The sequence below is a fragment of the Rhagoletis zephyria genome, unplaced genomic scaffold (assembly GCF_001687245.7).
Source record: "Rhagoletis zephyria isolate East Lansing unplaced genomic scaffold, Rhagoletis_zephyria_1.1 Rzeph_scaffold_00006, whole genome shotgun sequence".
Taxonomy (NCBI): Eukaryota; Metazoa; Arthropoda; class Insecta; order Diptera; family Tephritidae; genus Rhagoletis; species Rhagoletis zephyria.
In genome coordinates, this window is record NW_016157090.1 from 433,664 (window position 1) to 451,743 (window position 18,080).

Genomic DNA, 18,080 nt, shown 5'->3' on the forward strand with positions numbered 1-18,080 from the left:
AAGGTCTTAAGCTCAATAACAATTGTTTAATATTAGGCAAAAAAACATTAAAGTGTTTTATTTATTTTTGCACTTGTTTTAATTTTGTGTTTGGTTTGTTAAATTTTTCTGGTTGTTATGGCGGAGAAGATGCATATATATGTATGTACATACATATTCCTCACATTTATCAAAATTATCTTGTTCTTGTATTTTATTTTTGTGATAGAAATTTTTTAATTGCACGAAAAATAAACATCCAAAATAACGTTTATTTTTTGTAGAAAAAAAAATCACAAATAATGATCAAATTAAACAAAAAAATTTTAAGTTAACGATTGTACTTGAGCGAAGAAATCAAAAGATAACGATTTTGTAATGATCAAAAAATAAAAATCTTGATATTTTACCCCATTTACGGCACCTGCTAATTTGTTTTTCTAATCCCCAGTTTCACCAATCAATTTTATATTTATCAGCTTGTTAAAATTTAAAATAACAGAATTTTGTTCGGAAAATTTGTCATTTTAAAGTGTAAGTAAATTTAAAATAACAGAATTTTGTTCGGAAAATTTGTCATTTTAAAGTGTAACAATGCGATAAATTTTTTAATTGATTGGTGAAACTGAGGATAAGTTTCTTAGATTTTGCTCTGAAAAAAAAAACACTGAAATAAATAAAGAATTACTTTTATTTTTTCAATTTATTAATTTTATATCTTTTTAATTCGCTATAAATTTCCCGAATTTACAAAATTTTAGTTTAGTATTTTTCGTTTTTTTTTTTTTGTTTTTTGACTCAGTTAAATTAATTTTATTTTATAATTTCTGTATATATTATATTTTATATTGTTTTGACTTGTTTATAAACATTTATCTTTTTAATTCTGTATATTTTTTATGTTCATATTTATATATGTATATTTTTGATTGTTTAATTTATGTTTTCATACTGCTTTTTTTTGTTAAGATGTTGCACGAATTTACAGCTCCGGTCATCAGTTTAAGTATTTTTAAAGAAATTATAGAATGCATTTGCTTAAACTAAAACATTTACGAATGTATTTATGGCTACTAGCTAGTTAAATTTGGCCATGGTTACAATAAAAAAGTAAAATTAATCTTGAACTTGCGGTATAAACGTTAAAAAAAAAAAACAAACAAAAAAAAATAAGCAAACAAGGGGAAAAACTTAACATTTAAAAACTAATATGGGTAGGCTAAATTTATGCAAGTTTAATAATCATTAAATCGTTAGCTATTTCCATGCATGTGTACATGCGTGCAATACATATAAGCAATCAATTATAAAAGAAACGAAAATAGTTGTAAAACAAAACAGAATATAGATGTATGTACATATGTAAATTGTATGCCAAGATGCTGTACGCCAGCGCGTGTTGAATAAGCGAAGCTCAGATTTATCTATGGTTAAGCGGGGATGTTTCAACATTTTATCATTCGCTCTAAAATTCACAATTTTCAAAACTTTTCAAATGTGGAAATGGATTTTCGTTAAGGTAGACGAAAAGAAGAATTCAAAACTAAGTTCCGAGATACAGCAGTGCCTTTGTGCCTAAGCTGCTTCCACTAAATAAATTATTTTGTTTACGCCCAAATCAAAAAATAAATAAACAACATAACCTGAAATAATATGAAAAATACTAATATTCACCATGTAGAACTATGAAAAAAAAATAATAATTTTCATATGATGTATGCATGTGTATAAAAAAATTAAATGAAAAGCACGGAAATCTTAAATTTTCAGTGCTAATTATATATGTACATACATATGTACTAAATATAAACATATATTTTAATTATGTGATCTAAGACATAAACTCAAAAGTCCAGTTAAATTTGAAAATGAAAACTTTTGTAAAAAAAAAAAAAATACAAATACATATTGCGAAAATAGAAGCGAGAAAAGATGTTAAGGAAAAATTACGATATAAACTGAAACACTAAAAACTAGGGAAGCATTGTACCACAAATCCAACAATAAAAACTCATACACACATACATACATATATTTATAGGTACGGACACAGATACACACTCTTTATTTATATATGTATGTACATACATACCTGCCTATAAACTTAACTGCATATATGTAGATACATATATAAAAACCTAACACATACACACATATGTATATGTATTTATAAGGCAATTAGCGTTTCAAAAATGTATGTATGTATTTAATTTTTTTGCATAATACTTAAATTCAGTAACAAATGAGAAAGTAAAAAACAAAAACAAAAAAAAACACTAAGAAAAGTGGTTTACAGCTTGATGTTATGAGTAAACTGAAATTTAGTGAAGGATTAAGTTATAAACCGTTAAGTTAAAATTTAACAAAATTAAATGAGAAAAAATAACAACGGAAAGCGTATAAAAAAAAATTAAAAAGTGTAGAAAATGGTAAAAAAAAATATACATAATCTATAAATACGAGAAAGATACAAAAAAAAAAAAAATAACTGAACTGCATAAACAAAAACAAATAACATAACTTGCAAACTAAAGCTAGACTTTAACTCTTTATCAATGTGAATTTTTCTAGGTACATCTGCGTGTGTGTTTGTGTTAAGTCTGAATGTTCGGCTAATTTGTGCGTTGCGAATGTGTAAAATGCGTGGATCTTACGCGTGAATTGCGGTTAGTATATGGGCGTGAATGTTGTTAACAAAAGTCAAAAGCTAAGTAAACCATAAATAATCATTGTATTTAATTGATTAATCAATAAATAAAAAAGAGAAAAAAAAATTGTCATCTTTTTATTTTATAAAATTTGCACAACATACCCGAACTTCCTAATTGGTTCACCATATTTTCCAAAATTTTGTTTTAGAGGCTCTTTTAAACAGCAGAAAGACTAGAAACGATATTGTAAATTATTGCAAGAATTTCGACTTAATTTTTATAGTTTTCGAAAATGAAATTTCTGATTGAATGAATTCCTTTGCATATGATAGGCCACCGAAAAAATAACCCTTCTTCAAACAGTTCTTAGAACCGGTTCCCGAAGGAAAACCACTATTTCTGCATGTGCGAAGGAGTCCTTCCCTTTACGACGGATGCCATCCGCACGGATCTAAACGATTCGCACTGTCGTAACAAGCAACTTTCGGACTGGAATAGGCATATATCCGACGGATGTCATTCGCACGAAACAAATCCTTCACACTGGCTTGTTACGACATTGCGAATCGTATAAGATCCGTGCGGAAACTTTACGTTAATTTCAGACTTAATATAAAATTAAATAAGCAATTATTTTATTATTAATAGAAAAAAAAACAAAAATAAAAGCAAGTAATTTTTTAGCAAACAAGTATTTTTTAAGCAAAAAACAAAACCAGATTCAATTCTCATATAAAAAAATTAAGAGTACCGTTAATTTCTTCATGATCCAATAATCGGATCTAAACCAAATTAGTATGGGACCACCTCTGAGGTACGACCTTTCCTTAAAAAAAAAGAGTTGTGGAACTCGGTTAACGTGGTCCAATGTTATGCGGTAAAATACCTTGTATGTCATAAAAAAATCTTCCGACGAATTGATAACCTCCTTTTTTTTGAGCTCGGTTAAAAACAAGTCTCACATAAAAAAACTTAAGACTAGCGTTAATTTCTTCAGGATCCAATGATCGGATCTAAACCAAATTAGTATGGGACCACATTTCCTTTAAAAAAAGAAATATGGAAATCGGTTAACATCCAAAGCTATGCGGTAACATACATACAAAAAAATCCGACGAATTGATGATCTCCATTTTTGAAGTCGGTTCAAAATTAAAAAAAAAACCGCTCTCTTGTAAAGTTTGGTTTCTGGCACAAGCGATATTTTCGCGCAAAAGGGGTCCATATTTTTTTTTTATGAGAAAAAAGTTTGCTTGCATAAGTTTCATTAAAAATGCTGAAATGGAGCCTCATTTAATATTTTCTACTTCCAAGTTTAGAAATATTACTTTTTATCTATTTTTCACTTGTTGTAAAAAAGCTGCTAAAATTTGGGTGTTTTAATAATGTGATATGAAAAAAGTTTATATTAGATACTTTTAAATATTTTTATTCGAAAATAAAGTTATATTTGTATTTTGGAAATTATTGTTTTTTCAAGAAAAACTTTTACATAAGAAAAAAGTTAATACTATTTTCAAATATTTTTATTTGAAAACAAAATTATATTTCTATTTTGGAAATTTGTTTTTTTTTTTCAAGAAAAACTCGTACATAGTTGCATTAAAAAATGCTGACATGGAGTTCTCATTTAATATTTTGTAACTACAATTTTTATAAAAAGCTAGTTTTCAAATGTCTACATTATTTTCCTCATAAAACCAGTTAATTGTTTAGAAATTCAATTAAAGTAAATTTTTTTTTTTTTTTTAATATTTTTTCTTTATTTAAATCAAACTAAAACCATTGGAAATTCTAAAATTTTAGGCGTTACCATTAATTTCAAGCATTTTCTTAGGGAAAAAATTTACTTCAAACACTTATTTTTTCTTATGAAGCTTGAATTAAAGAAGTAATATTAGGTACGTTCGTTTAAAATCTTCAGAAAAATACCCAACAGCAAAATTCCGGCGAAATGTCATCTGTTCTCTCATAAGAGAAAAATATCCAGAATAGTACGCGAATAGAAAATTTGCGGTAACTTGTCAGTTAAGCTGATGCCAGATAAAACTTTGTAGCTTTGCGTGACATTTATAACTTTGCCAGCAAAGCGCCAGACGCAAAAGGTATGCCACAATGAACGCCAAGAAAACAATGTTGTACCGCTTTTTTACTCATCAAAGTTGCTGTGGATTTTAATTATTTTGATTTAAAATTATCAGCAATGTAATTAAGTTTTATGTTTCTGCATGAAAACCCGAATTTGGACGAAACAAAATAAATATTAAACCGGCTGATTGTCAAAGCGCGCAAAAAGATGGGAGTTGACCATCTTTTCGCTTCGCGCTGCCGCTTCAACGATTTATGTGGCATGCTTTGTGCATTTTCATACAATTCATCTTATCTGTCAAAGCGAATCTGTCCGGTAAAGCGAAGCAAAAGTTTTATGTGGCATCAGCTTTAGACGAACAGCTAGATAGAATTTTTGTTTACATACAAAAGTGTAAAATTGAAAACGTACATACGAAAACTGATACCAAAGTGTTATTGATTAAACGAATAATTACTTACTTCTTACAAGTTTAATTAGTCGCATTCTTCTACCTATCTACTTTTGGACTTAAATCAAACAATCCGTTCTATTAAACTGGCCATGAAAGGAATTTCTCTGAGCAGTTGAAGCCAAACCTATGTTTTAACCAATCTTTCTGCCCTTTTACAAAGGAGGAAGGCTATTGAAATTTCCACACTGGTTGAAATGCCTTGGAAAATAAAAGAAAATTTGCCGATAATTATTTGGCTATTTTTACCTAAAATAATGTGCTTATACCGAATATACGTTCAAATTTAAGTGGTTGAAGAGTACTTGCAATCCTACCTGGTTTTACATCACTATTTCGCACGACATTTTCATCTTTTCCTCTCCTTCAAACTTATTCTTTACTATCTCATTCTCTCAATATTGTGACGTCACACCCAGTTCTTCTCAGCTCGATTGGCGCAATCTTGTATTCTATCATTCTTGCCAAATTGCTGCTGGCAAACATTTTTTCAGCAGAGAAACTAACCGCTTCCCCTCAAAACGAAATGTCACTTCGCTCTCTCAATTTTCACTACTTTGCAAGTTTTTTACGTACGCGAACTCTAAGAGCTGGTAGCTTTTGATAACTTTCAGTAATTATCAGGTACGCGAATGCAACTATTTATACATACAAACACTGATGACAAAAAGTATTGGCAATGAGAATTTTTCATAACATTTAATTGTTCCGCTATTTTTTATAGAAATATGCTTCATACTACAACAAAAATCATAAAAATATAATTTATAAACTTTGTGCAAAACTCAGGAAAACTAAATAAATCAGGCATATTTTCACCTTTTAATAAGATTTTTTTTTATTTTGTCCAGCGCAATTTGGTAGCCCGTTAAATTTTAGTATATAAAATCGCGTTGATTTTTGAGAGTTTTTTGTGTTTGATGTTTCGCATTTTTTAAAAAAGGATTTTCGATTTTTTTTTTTAAGGAAGATGACGAAAATCAACGTCACTTTATTATATGAAAATTTAATTACAAAACTGCATACTCAAAAATATCTGATTAAAAAGTTGAAAATTTTGTGAATTTTGCACAAAGTGTAGAAATTATATATTTATGCTTGTTATAAGAAATTAATGGACGGAAAAATTCAAATGAAAAATGTTACATTGTGAAAAATTCTCTGTGCCAACACTTTTTTCCGGCAGTGTACATATTTTATCGATGTTCATTTATTTTTTTAAATTTTGGACATATTAATTCAACGCGGATTTTTCCTGTTCCCAATTTTCTGCTTGCAAGTATTAAACAAATTTATTTCATTTGGAATTTTTCAAAATTTCATAAATCAGAATTAAACTTTTTTGTTGTTTTTCCTGTGGAATTGTTTATTTGCAAACCTTTTTCATAAATTTCATAAAGCTATTTATGCAATTTATGTGTAATGCAAGTTAATTTATGCTGAATTTTATACCTCTCAATTTTATTTATTTAACAGTTACGGTTTTGAATTACATATATAATTTCAAATATTTTCATAAATTTTAAATAAAATATTTTTAGGTATGTAATTTTTTTTTGTTGTAAAAGTTTGTTTTAAATAAATTATAATAATGCTAGATGTAAATTCTTTTTTAGTTTTACAATTTTTTACAAACCAAACAAAATTTTTATTTCCTTACGATATTTGAGGCCACGAGAGCAGAAGTGGCCTAACCCACATTTTTTTCTTGTACTTAAATTCTTAAAATAGTTTCAAATGTGATAAATTTCTAAGAAAAAATCGCTTATTCCTTAATTTGATGGTATGTTATGCAGCTCAATAACTTAAAATTTAAAAATAAACGACTTTCATTTTAAAATTTATCTAATTTGAGACTATTTTAAGTAGGGAGTACACAAAAAAAAAAAAAAAAAATGTAAGGCCATACATATGTATGTACATATTTTTCGTTCGAATTTTTAGACTATGTATTAAAATTTGTTTTAAAACTACATATAACGGCCAGTGTTTTTACACATTATTTTCGATAATAGTCATACATACACACATATATGCATAAATACATAAAATACGCTGTGATTAAACATTTTCCAACCAAAATTAAAGCAAAAAAAGCAAAGCATTTTTCTTCAAACGTCATTAACTATGTATATTCTATGAATTTATTAACTCTGTATATCCCAATAATCAAATAAAATCTACCAATGTTTGTATGTCGCCCTGGCGAAATTAAAACAAAAAAAAAAACAATATACATACATACATATATACAAACTTATATTTAACTGGGAAATTTTCCTCATTTAACGACGCAACGGTAGGCTATACACAAATTAATAAAATTTGAGCAAAAAAAGAAGAAAATTAAGCCATATGGTGGGTGCGTTGAGTGATATTACCAAAATACATGCACACATAAACACTGATTGGAAAGGAAATTATGCGAAATAGCGCGAAATAAATAAAACGAAAAACTTACGAGTTATTAAAACAATAAATGAATTAATAAAAACTAAGTGAAATGTGCTGAAAATTATATACATATATATAATTAAATTAAATTAGCATACCTACATACATATATAAATACGTATATACGCTTAGTAAGTGTAACGGTAGTGTAAAGTTATAAAATACTGTTACCTAATGGATTCATAAATTTCAGACAAATAATTGCATTTTTTACAACTTCTTGTTACTCTATTTACCTCTAATTACGCTTCCGGTTGTTTTCTTTTTTTCGAATATCTTTTTCGCGCCCTACGCTGGTTTATAAGCGTTTTATCGTTACATTCGCTGTTAAACTTGCCTTTTCCGCCCCTTTTTTTTGTAATTAAAAGACAGAGTACATTCATTACATTTGTGTTATTTTTTTATTTATTACAAAAACAAAATTACTGGCAAATATTGCATATGGAACGCACGCCCATTCATATGAATTAGCACTGTTGTTTATTTTTAGCATTAAATTGCTAAAAAATAAAATTAATTTAAGTAATACAAATAACAAAACGATTGCCTTTTATTTTCTATACTTCGACATGTCTTCGTTCTGCCTGATTTTCTCGGATATCCTTCGCTTACATGTAAATGTTCGGCACAGTACACATAATTTAACTCCACTAAAATATTAAATGCCTACGCGTCGCCGCCGTCTACTACATGATTTGCGCACGTAATGCCACTCTGCTGGGTATTTCGACGTTATTGACGCGCAGCAATTGCACTAGATTGCGCAAAAACTCCTGCGATATTTTCAGCTCGTCGTCGGCCTCCAGTCGTTCATACAAATCCAACGCCGCCTCATAGTTATTCGCTTTGGCAAAATGTGTCAGCAGCATATTGTGTATGTTTTGCTCATCGATGATGCGGCCGAATCCACGCGCGCCGCGCGCCAACCGCAGTAAGGTGTTCACAGCGCCCTCTTCACCCAGATAATCACAATTTTTCATAAGCAGTTCTTCATTGATGCGGAATTCAGGGTTGATTAGCAGCCGTCTCAGTTGACTGTCGGTGCCCGATTCGGCGAAGGCTAACAATAAGCCGCTGTTCATATTAAGAACGCCATGCACTTTGGAGATGGTATTCGTCACTTCGCCCAGTAGTTGTTGTGCTTCATCGCCGCTCACGCCGCCAAACTGTGTGACGTCCGGCTCGTGACCGTTACTCAGCCGCACCAACAACGAGAGCAGCTCAAATTGTAGCGGCGTATGCTTGTATTGTTCGGCGAGTTTTATAAAATCTACCACGGCGGCTTTGATGTCGCCGCGTAGTAATCGCTCTCGCACAATCGGGCCCAGGACGCTGTTGTGCGCATTGCAGTAGCGCAGCTTTTGCAGGAAGTGGAAGTGCTCGCGTGTCAAATTGCGCTCCGGCTCCAGCGTGGGCATTTTCGCAGCGAGCTGTGCGATATTAGTAAGGAAATTCCAAACGTTTTTTATAACATAATCGCCGCCTTGGATGCGCTGCGTTTTAGCGCGCTCTTGCAGCAGCTGCTTAGCCGCATCTAACCGGTTGTTGTGTACCAGCAGCGCTGCGTAGTCAATGAACTTGTGCTCATCTACGGTGAAGTCTGTAAATTAAATTAAAATCAATGTAAAAAAGGTAAAGTCTTTGAGAAAAATTACGCACCGGAAAATTGTTGCTGTAAACGCTGCAGGCTCTTCTCAGCATTGGGCAGATCCTTCAACTTTATGTAAAGTTCCAGAGTGCTAGCCAACATGCCGGCGCTCACTTGCACCTTCAGCTCGTCGCACTTGGCCTTGATCTCTAGCGCGCGTTCTAATCGCCCGTCGCGCACACACAATTGCAGTAGTCTGCGCAGCACGCCCCGCGTATTCATGCCTTTCGCCTCCAACTCTACTAAATGATATTCCAGCTCTTCCAACGTCATGTCGCGCGGATGCTTTACAAATGAATTGCTGGGACCAATCGCGCCTGCTGCAGTACTTTGAGGCAGCACCACATTGTTGTCGGTAATTTTGCGCAGCGCTTCTTTAATGCCACTGAGGTTGGCGTTATTTTTTACTTGCTCCTCCAGCGCCGCCACTAGCGCATTAGCTGCAGCGGGCGATATCACCAAGGCGAATTTGACCATTTCATCGACGAAGCGATACACCGCTCTCAGATCACTGCGGAGCCGCATTTGCCCATGCACCATGCCCAGCAATAGTTGGCCCACCCAGTCAACTTTGCGGTTTTCACTCTTTTTCGACAGCGCAGCCAGCAGCTTGACAAACTGTTGGTAGCGCTTAGTGGCACGCACGTTTACCGCTGCGTTGGCCAGTGTCGGAACTAGCTGCTCCACTGGCATTTTAGTTGGATACAACTCGAGCAAATCGTGCGCCGCATCAAACCGCTGGCGAAGCAGCAGATACATAATTATTTCAAGGAGCGCTGACGATGGTTTGATGCCTATGTCGTCTAGTGCTTTTATTGCCTGTTCGGGGCGTTGCAGTGTCACCGGCAAATGTGGTAATACGTAGAGCGCAATAGTTTCGCGATCACAAGCCACATTCAAGGCTTTCATTTGCTTCAGCGCACTGAGAACGCCGGCCTCGCCTGACTGTCGGTGGTTATGCAGCAGCAGTGGCCAAAAGTAGTGAGGGCGCAGTGGCTCCTGCTGTGCTAGAGATTCCAGGTAGGGCAGCGCCGTTTCAGCATTGCGCCGTAGTGCTATCTCCGTGGTGATGTGTAGCGAGCGGGTGTTCTTCCCACTGTCTTGAAGCAGTTTAGCTACTTCGATTATCTCTGTGGCGGTGCATTTTGCGCGAAATAATTCTTGCAGCAGAAAAACGCCAAAGGTGTCTATATTTTGATTTTCGTTGAAGCGCGGCGTAGGCAGGCTAGAAATTATATGGTTCACTGAGGTTAGATGACTGCAAAAAAAAGAAAAACTTCATTATTTTTAGTTCATTCCAATATTTAACCTAAATTACCTATGATGTAGCAGTTCGATGCATAAGTGACGCATTGGCAATGCCACTTCTGTGCCCTCAGCAAAATCTTTCGGCAATTCTCGTACCAACTTCTTTATCAATTCTTCGTCTGGTTGTGATTCCACGTACAAGAGACTGCGCAGCATTCGCACCACTTGTACAGCATCAAATTTACCGTGGAATTGGTCCAACACCTCAGCCGCTTTTGCCGGCGCCTCATTTTCCACATATGCGCATACCAGCAAAGACTGCGTTTCTGTACTGGGTAGCACACCCGCAGCAGCCATGTTGTCGAGCACTGTGCGACAGCCTGCGAGATCGCGATTTCGCGCGTGTCCCAACAGCAACGCGTTAAAATGCCGCTCCATCAGTGGGAATTCATGTTCGCGCATTTCTGCCAGCACCTCTGTCGCTTGCTTTATGTCGCCGGTGCTACAGGCTGTCAGCAATAGTTCTGCGTAGACATCGGGAAGCGCAAGTTCGTTAGAATTATTCAGCTTGTTGAACTCTTGCAAGAATAAGCGGAAATCTGCGAGCGGCGCACGATTATGTTGCAGCACATGCAGCCAAGTCAAATAGTTGGATGCGTTTAGCTGTGCGTGCTGTGCCAAATAGGACCAAAGGCGCTGGAAAAGTTCCAAACGCGTTGCGCTCGGACGAGCCGGCATCCTAGTACCGCAAGCACGTAGTAGGAAGTGTGCTTGTTCGCTGCTCAAAAGTTGATTGTAAGCATTTGGATTACTCTCGAGCTGTGTTATAACTTTGTCGCACAACTCGAAGACGACTTGACCGCTGGCCTGATGTTGCGAGATCAATTTCTCCAGCAGGACAGTAAGCACAGGTGTTCTTGTTGTTCTCGTAGCCGATGCTTCTTTAGCTGTTGTGTCATAGGAGCTTTGTAAGTTATTCCATTTATTAGGTGATCCATTTGTGTAGTTCCGCACTGATTGCTGGAGCGACTTCCTCACTGCTTCAGTTGCATAACCGACGACCGCTGCATTCGGTTGATAGTTGACGCGCAGGGCAATGCGGCTAAGTCGCTGCCATTTCCATGTTGTCTGCCATAGACGCGCACTCATTTTAATTCAAGTTTATCTTTGGAAAAGCCAGAAAATCGAACGTTGTTAAGAACAAAACGCGAGCGATAAACACGCGCTGTTGGCCGTTTGTTTGAGAGCACCGGCTGCATGTCAAATTAAAAAGGGGGAAAACAGCTGTTTAGAGCAATGGAACATGTTCAGTAGAGTGGTGCGGTAAAAGTTTGAAGTAGAAGTAGGGGCAATTTCATGAACCAATTAACAAGATCACGCAATCGGAAAATAATGAAAAAAGTAAATTGCTGAACGTTTTTGACACTTGCCTAAGAATGAAAACAAACAAATAAAACGAAAAAGGCGCGGTGATTGAGTGCGATTATATTAGTATTTGTTATAAAATATAAAAAGTGAAACTTGATGGCAATTAGCAAAAAAACTTCATAAAATGATTGAAAGTGTTTTACAATCGCATATTATCAGCACGGGTCGATTTTTCAATGCCAACGTTCTGACCACAAAAGTGCATCCACTTTTTACGCAAATCAGAAACCAGGGAAGCCACTAACTACCCTCTGCTTAGCGCTACTTCTGGTCACCCCAGCAAACGACCTTGCGAACAGCTGTTGAGTTGCTCATTGAAACAAATGCGCTCTGACAAGCTGAAGTTGTTTACGATTTGTTAAATTAAAAGGTTACAGAAATAAGCGCATAATGTGGCGTATTCTATTAGCCACCGGCTGCTTCTGTTTACTCAATTTGGCGGCTGGCAGCGAAATAGTTGATTACAGCTTAAATACCTGTGATAGACGTCACCATGCGTTCAACTTTACCAAGGGTTTACCCATCGATCCTCACTGTCCTTACCCAATCAAAGAGCGGCGTAACTCCATTTACCTGCTCTACGATGTGAATCCACCAGAAGGATTCAATTTGCGCCGTGATGTCTACATACGCCTGGCAGTATTCGTGCGCCAACTCTCTCATCGTAAACCCTTCCAAAACTTGCGTTTGGTGCTGCCGCCGTGGCACCGGCTGTACCACTGGAAATCCAATCATCTGCAACAACACAGCCTGCCATGGGCGCAGTTTTTTGATGTAGAGAGCATGCGACGCTATGCACCGGTGCTAGATTTCCCCGAATTTTTGGCAGAGATTGGGCAATTCGGACTGCAGGAGTCACCTTACGTGCCTGTAAATCAAATATTCCAACTGCTGCATTTCGAAGATATGTTCGAGCAGGGTGTATTCCATGAGAAGTTCCAAGTTGAAACCACTTGCCAAAAGGATCAATATCTCCAGGGGTACCTACTGCAGCAACCCATGCTGTTAGATAATGACTTTGCTTGTGTACGCTATCAAGGTAGCGTAAATCTGCTTGAACACCTACTGCGGCAGCACATGAAGAACACGGTGTCAGAGGCGGCGAACGATATAAAGGTATACGCCCTACTCAACGCTGAGATAGTGCTGCACGACCAATGGGGCGACAAGGAGTTTTGGCGCTCGCGACGCTCCATGCGCTTTGCAGCGTCGCTGGTCGCAATAGCTGATGAATATCGCGCGCGTGTACTGAATTCTCAACCGGCAGAGGAACTTTTGCAACGACCACCCATGTGGGAAGCTGAGCGCCCGTATCGCAAAGCCCTGGGTGGGGATTACTTGGCAGTACACTTTCGACGCGGCGACTTTGTGCATGGACGGCAGAAGACCACACCCACTTTGAAGTCTGCAGCAACGCAGATACGCGCGCAAATGAAACTGCTCAATTTGACGACAGTCTACATAGCCACCGATACCAACGCAATGGAGATTACCAATTTAAAGGCCTATCTGAAGCGAGTGCACATGCGACGCTTCACGCCCGAATCGCTTACACAGAAAGCGCTTATGAAGGATGGCGGACAGGCGATTGTGGATCAGTTAATATGTGCACATGCTCGGCACTTCATCGGCACATTCGAGAGTACATTCACCTATCGCATTTACGAGGAACGTGAAATACTCGGCTTTACGCGGGAGAGCACCTTTAATACGCTCTGCAAGAATGCCACGTTGGTTAACTGTGAAAAGAACACTGTGTGGCCGATTGTCTACTGAGTGTAGGGAAGCGGGCTACATGTAATCCCACGACAGTCGGGTCTCAGGCTTATACTTGGTCAAGGACTGTCACTCGACCGTCATCCCTCAAAAACACTTTGGGAAATCTGTATGCTGTTACAACAACAAGAGCAACGTGTAATTCTCAAAAGAGTGTGTCATGCTTACCTTTTGCCTTTAATGGAAAGCGATGCATTTCAGGTTGAACTCAAGGCTTTTATGAAATTTTTGTACTTCTATACTAAAAAAAGTACGGCTATATAAGAATGTATGTATAATTTCGTAGATTAAGGCACACCAAAGTCACGAAAGTGAATTAGAGTTTAAGTCCATTTATGCTGTAAATTTCTTTATAACTCTTTAAGCTTTATCGCTAATTTGCTGTAAGTTTTCTCTCAACAAAGCGAACTCGGGGCTAAAGTTTTCATTGTAAAAAATGATAATTGTTTAGATTTTTTTCCGAGGTAAACTTTATTACTTATGCATCAATTTCAAATGTTTAAATATTTGATGTAGCGATCATTTGGTTATTAACTATGTTTAGGAAATGCTACTTTTCAACTTTTATTATTTTTAATATTTAAAAAAATTTTAAATTTCTCCGGTTAATAACTTTTGTATATATGTATGTATGTATATAGTTACATACATATGTATGCATTTCGAAAATGGTTAATACATAAGTACATATGTGCTATTTGCATTTTTAGAAACATTTTTATTTAATTTAGGGTTTATTATTTTGAATTTGATATTTATTACCGCTTTGGGCATTCAATAGTTTATTTAACTGGTATAATGTTTTAATAGTTATTTTTAATTGTATATATTTTTAGATTTTTTTAGCATAAATCATCTATAATAATCACTCTCACTGCGTAGCATTATTTTGGTTCAAAAACTGCAACTATTAATAAATAAAAAAAGGGTTGCTACATTTAACATTGTTTTTTTTTTTTGTAATAAATAACTTTTAAAAGGTTGTATTAAACCACCTTTCGTTAATATTTGCTACTATTTATATAGTGTAAGGATGTTTTCCAATCATCAACGATTTTAAAAAATTTGTTCCATTTTTGTTTTGCTAATGTAAAAGGCAAAAAATTGCTTGCACTACGTTACAACGCTTACAAAAACAACTGGTATTATTATTCTTTATAAATATATGTATGCAATCGCCGTTTACCAAAAATGAGTGTAACAAGTCACAGCAAATATTTTTTAATTGTTAATAATTCTGTTTATAAACTGTATCACTTTATGTACACATACATACATATTTCTATATGTATATCTAAATTTATTGCAATTATCTTTATTATTTTCTTTGCAGTGGCAGCCAAATAAAGAGTTAACAGGAATTTGAACAACTCTTTCGCGGCTCAAATTTAAAGATGTTTGCATTTAGCTTTTATTGGGCTGCTAATGCGCGTGTTGATCTTCTTTTTTTTTATTTATTAGAGACACTAAAATTGTGTACAAAAGTTTCTTTTTTTTATTGAATATACAAAATAAAATAAAATAAAACATGTCCACAGTTTAAAATACAAACAAGAAATGGAAGGCTTTAAAATAAACAGTTAAAATTAATAAAAATTGCACAGAAGGTTTTAAGTACATTAATGAAAGTATTAAATATGAATAACTTAATTAAACAAAAAAGTTAAACTGCAGCTGTGCATATTCAATGCTTACATACACATGTACATTTATGCATATTTTTTTTTTTTTGAAATAGCTTTTATTTGAGATTTAAAGAGGCTTAAGTTTTGCTTTTTTTTTAATTTTTGTCTACATACAAGTAAGTGTGAGTAAGAGAAGGTGTATTAAAAGTCAAGAGTTAAAGTGAGCGCGCGAGTTTGCGCAGAGTTTGCACTAATTTAAGGAAGCGCATATAATTTTGAGAAGCACATTGTAATTTAATTTGTTTAACTTTTTTTTTCTTTACTAAACTACAGGTTGATAGTATGTATGTATGCATTAGTTAATGTAGCATATAGTGTCCTTGCTAAAATTTTCTTCGAGGTTTACGTTAATCATTATACAATCGTAACAAGAAGAGTAAACTAGTAAATTTCTTGCACTCATTAGGTTATAAGTAAGTGAGTGATGCAACAGTAAACTAACAAAAAAAAAACTACATACTTATATAGATGACTTTCACCTTTTCAGCACCTATTCTTGGTTGATAACCGAATTAAAAATGGCATATTTTTAATCTAATTCCTACTTCATTCTAGTCAACATAATCTCGTATAATTAATTCCCGTTTCGTATACGTATTCGTGCTGCTTACATTCGGCGTAATATTGAGGCTACTGAATATGCTTCCCCCACCACCAGGGCTATTGCTGGCGCTGTCAACGCCGCCGCTGGTACCACCGCCTCCCAAACCCGCACTGCCATTACTGTTATTGCTGTTCAAGCTGTTCAAAGTTATATTGAAATTGCTATTGAAGCTGCGCGTGTGCAAAGTAGCACTTGCAGCTGCCGCCGCTCGCTCGCTTTGCATTTTATTTAATTCATTTTGTAAACGCTGATTACTCAATCGCAAATTTTCATTTTCGCTAAGGCACTCGCGTAGGCTACGAAAAGGGACAAATAATTATTGCAAGTGATTTTCGATACAATTATTCCTACCTCTTGATCTCGTCCTGCATTGTTTTGATATACTCGCAAGCCTTAATTAGTATTTGAGACTTGGAATCGCTGGGTGGCGTGCGATTGCTGTTGCCGTTGTTGCTGTTATTGCTGGCATTACTATTCCCACTACTGTTGGTGGTGTTGCTTTTTTGGGACATTTGCTCCACCAAGCTATTTAGTTGATTGTTGCTGTTGTTGTTGTTACTAGCACCTTCCGAGGGCAGCATTTCTTTGAGTTTAAATATCCAATTGTTTATTTTATCGCGTCGTCGTCGTTCAACCTCATTATGAGTTGCGCGACGCTTGTCATCGCGCTTTATCAATCCGAAGGTAAAAAGCACAAGTATATAGAAATATATAAAAAAATATTTTAACACACACTTACCTTTTTGTAAGCCTCCAATATGCAACTGCGTTTTGTACTATTGCCCTGTATATCACCACTGTTTATGGCTGTTACTGCTGCGTTATTTTTATTCGAAATGGAATTTATTCGCTCATTAGCTGTTGAACTCGATAGCTTATTTGTGATCATGCAAGGCAGCGGAGTGTTGCGTAGTATCTGCACGCCATTAATTGATGTTGATGCGGAAGTAGTTGCAACAGCGCCCGCTGTTGACGTTAAAGAAGAGTCCGGCTCTAACTTGATTGCATCTGGTGCGGTGGTAGTGTTGGTCATTGGGCTAGGCGGACCTTGCAACAGCTCACTGTCTTCGGGTAGTATGGTGGGCATATTATCTACGTATTCCTTGACTATATAAATTTCGCAGCTGTTAGGTAGATGCATTGGCAGCGTAGCGCTTAAACCATTGCTTTCATTAGTACTAACTACGCTATCACTGGCGAGCGTATTATCTACACTGTGCAGTTGACGTTGCATCTGGTTGACAATGCGATATTGCACGGGCAATGTCTGCGTGGCCTGCGTACTGCTACTGCTGTTTACATTCCCAAGGCACAATGCATCTTCGTGCTCTTGCTTAATTTGTGTCAGTGTACTACCGATGGCCAAATAGTCCTCCGACTCGTCAGAGTTCTCATCACAGATGGTAAGAAAAACATTTGCGGGTAGCATGCTCACTGTATTGTTCGTGGCCGAGTTGGTGGTATTACTTAAGAAGATGCTGCAATTATAAATGAAATGAATTACGTAAATTGTATATAGTGACGCTTACTTTTGCGTGCCAATGATGTTGGAAGCTAATTGGTTGGTGTTCATTGCACATCCGTTACCGATGCCTGCATCGATATTTGTCGGTGCTACCGAAAACTCCAACCTTGCTCTCTTGTTTCTGCTATTCATTGTGGCATTCACTTCATGCTAACTTTGGTATTCCTTTATATATGATGCGCCGTCCGTCGTCCACAATGACCCCCAATACACAATTGCACTCTAGCGTCGTATTTACACTGTGGGAAAAATTAAAGAAGCATTGAATTTCCTCCACTCTTGAACTTTGTTTACGTATTGTTAAATAAATCACAGTTATTGTATACGTAAATAAACAATATTTTCCAATAAGTTATCTTACATTCTGCTTTTTTTCGTTACGAAAATGAAAACAATGTCAAATAAGAGTAAATCTGATTGGAGATGTTGCCAGTTGTTTAAATCTTGTCCAAGAAGTGAAAGATAAATAAAAAGATAAAAATGCGCTACCGGAATCGGTTAGGGACAAAATTAATGCCGTCATACAACAGTTTTACGACCAC

At 35.6% G+C, this 18,080-nt stretch overlaps 3 protein-coding genes across 4 annotated transcripts; 1 reads left to right on the plus strand and 2 right to left on the minus strand.

The window, feature by feature from the left end:
* Positions 1-8,002: 8,002 nt before the first annotated feature.
* Positions 8,003-11,885, minus strand: Lrpprc2 (Leucine-rich pentatricopeptide repeat containing 2). Its single transcript, XM_017637449.1, has 3 exons — positions 10,591-11,885; positions 9,284-10,530; positions 8,003-9,224 (listed from the first exon to the last, which is right to left on the minus strand). Exons 1-3 carry the CDS (start codon positions 11,667-11,669, stop codon positions 8,311-8,313), a joined length of 3,240 nt encoding a protein of 1,079 aa, XP_017492938.1. The 5' UTR covers positions 11,670-11,885; the 3' UTR covers positions 8,003-8,310.
* Positions 11,886-12,175: 290 nt separating this feature from the next.
* Positions 12,176-14,916, plus strand: O-fut2 (O-fucosyltransferase 2). Its single transcript, XM_017638089.1, has 2 exons — positions 12,176-13,727; positions 13,899-14,916. Exon 1 carries the CDS (start codon positions 12,339-12,341, stop codon positions 13,722-13,724), a length of 1,386 nt encoding a protein of 461 aa, XP_017493578.1. The 5' UTR covers positions 12,176-12,338; the 3' UTR covers positions 13,725-13,727; positions 13,899-14,916.
* Positions 14,917-15,193: 277 nt separating this feature from the next.
* Usf (upstream transcription factor usf) lies at positions 15,194-17,961 on the minus strand. Of its 2 annotated transcripts, none has more exons than XM_017637991.1 (5): positions 17,900-17,961; positions 17,543-17,777; positions 16,753-17,479; positions 16,365-16,681; positions 15,194-16,309 (listed from the first exon to the last, which is right to left on the minus strand). In XM_017637991.1, the coding sequence occupies exons 2-5, from the start codon at positions 17,668-17,670 to the stop codon at positions 15,961-15,963; spliced, it is 1,521 nt and encodes a 506-aa protein (XP_017493480.1). In that variant the 5' UTR covers positions 17,671-17,777; positions 17,900-17,961; the 3' UTR covers positions 15,194-15,960. The 2 variants fall into 2 exon arrangements, with proteins under 2 accessions (XP_017493480.1, XP_017493410.1); XM_017637921.1 differs by having other exon boundaries at positions 16,753-17,491.
* Positions 17,962-18,080: the final 119 nt, after the last annotated feature.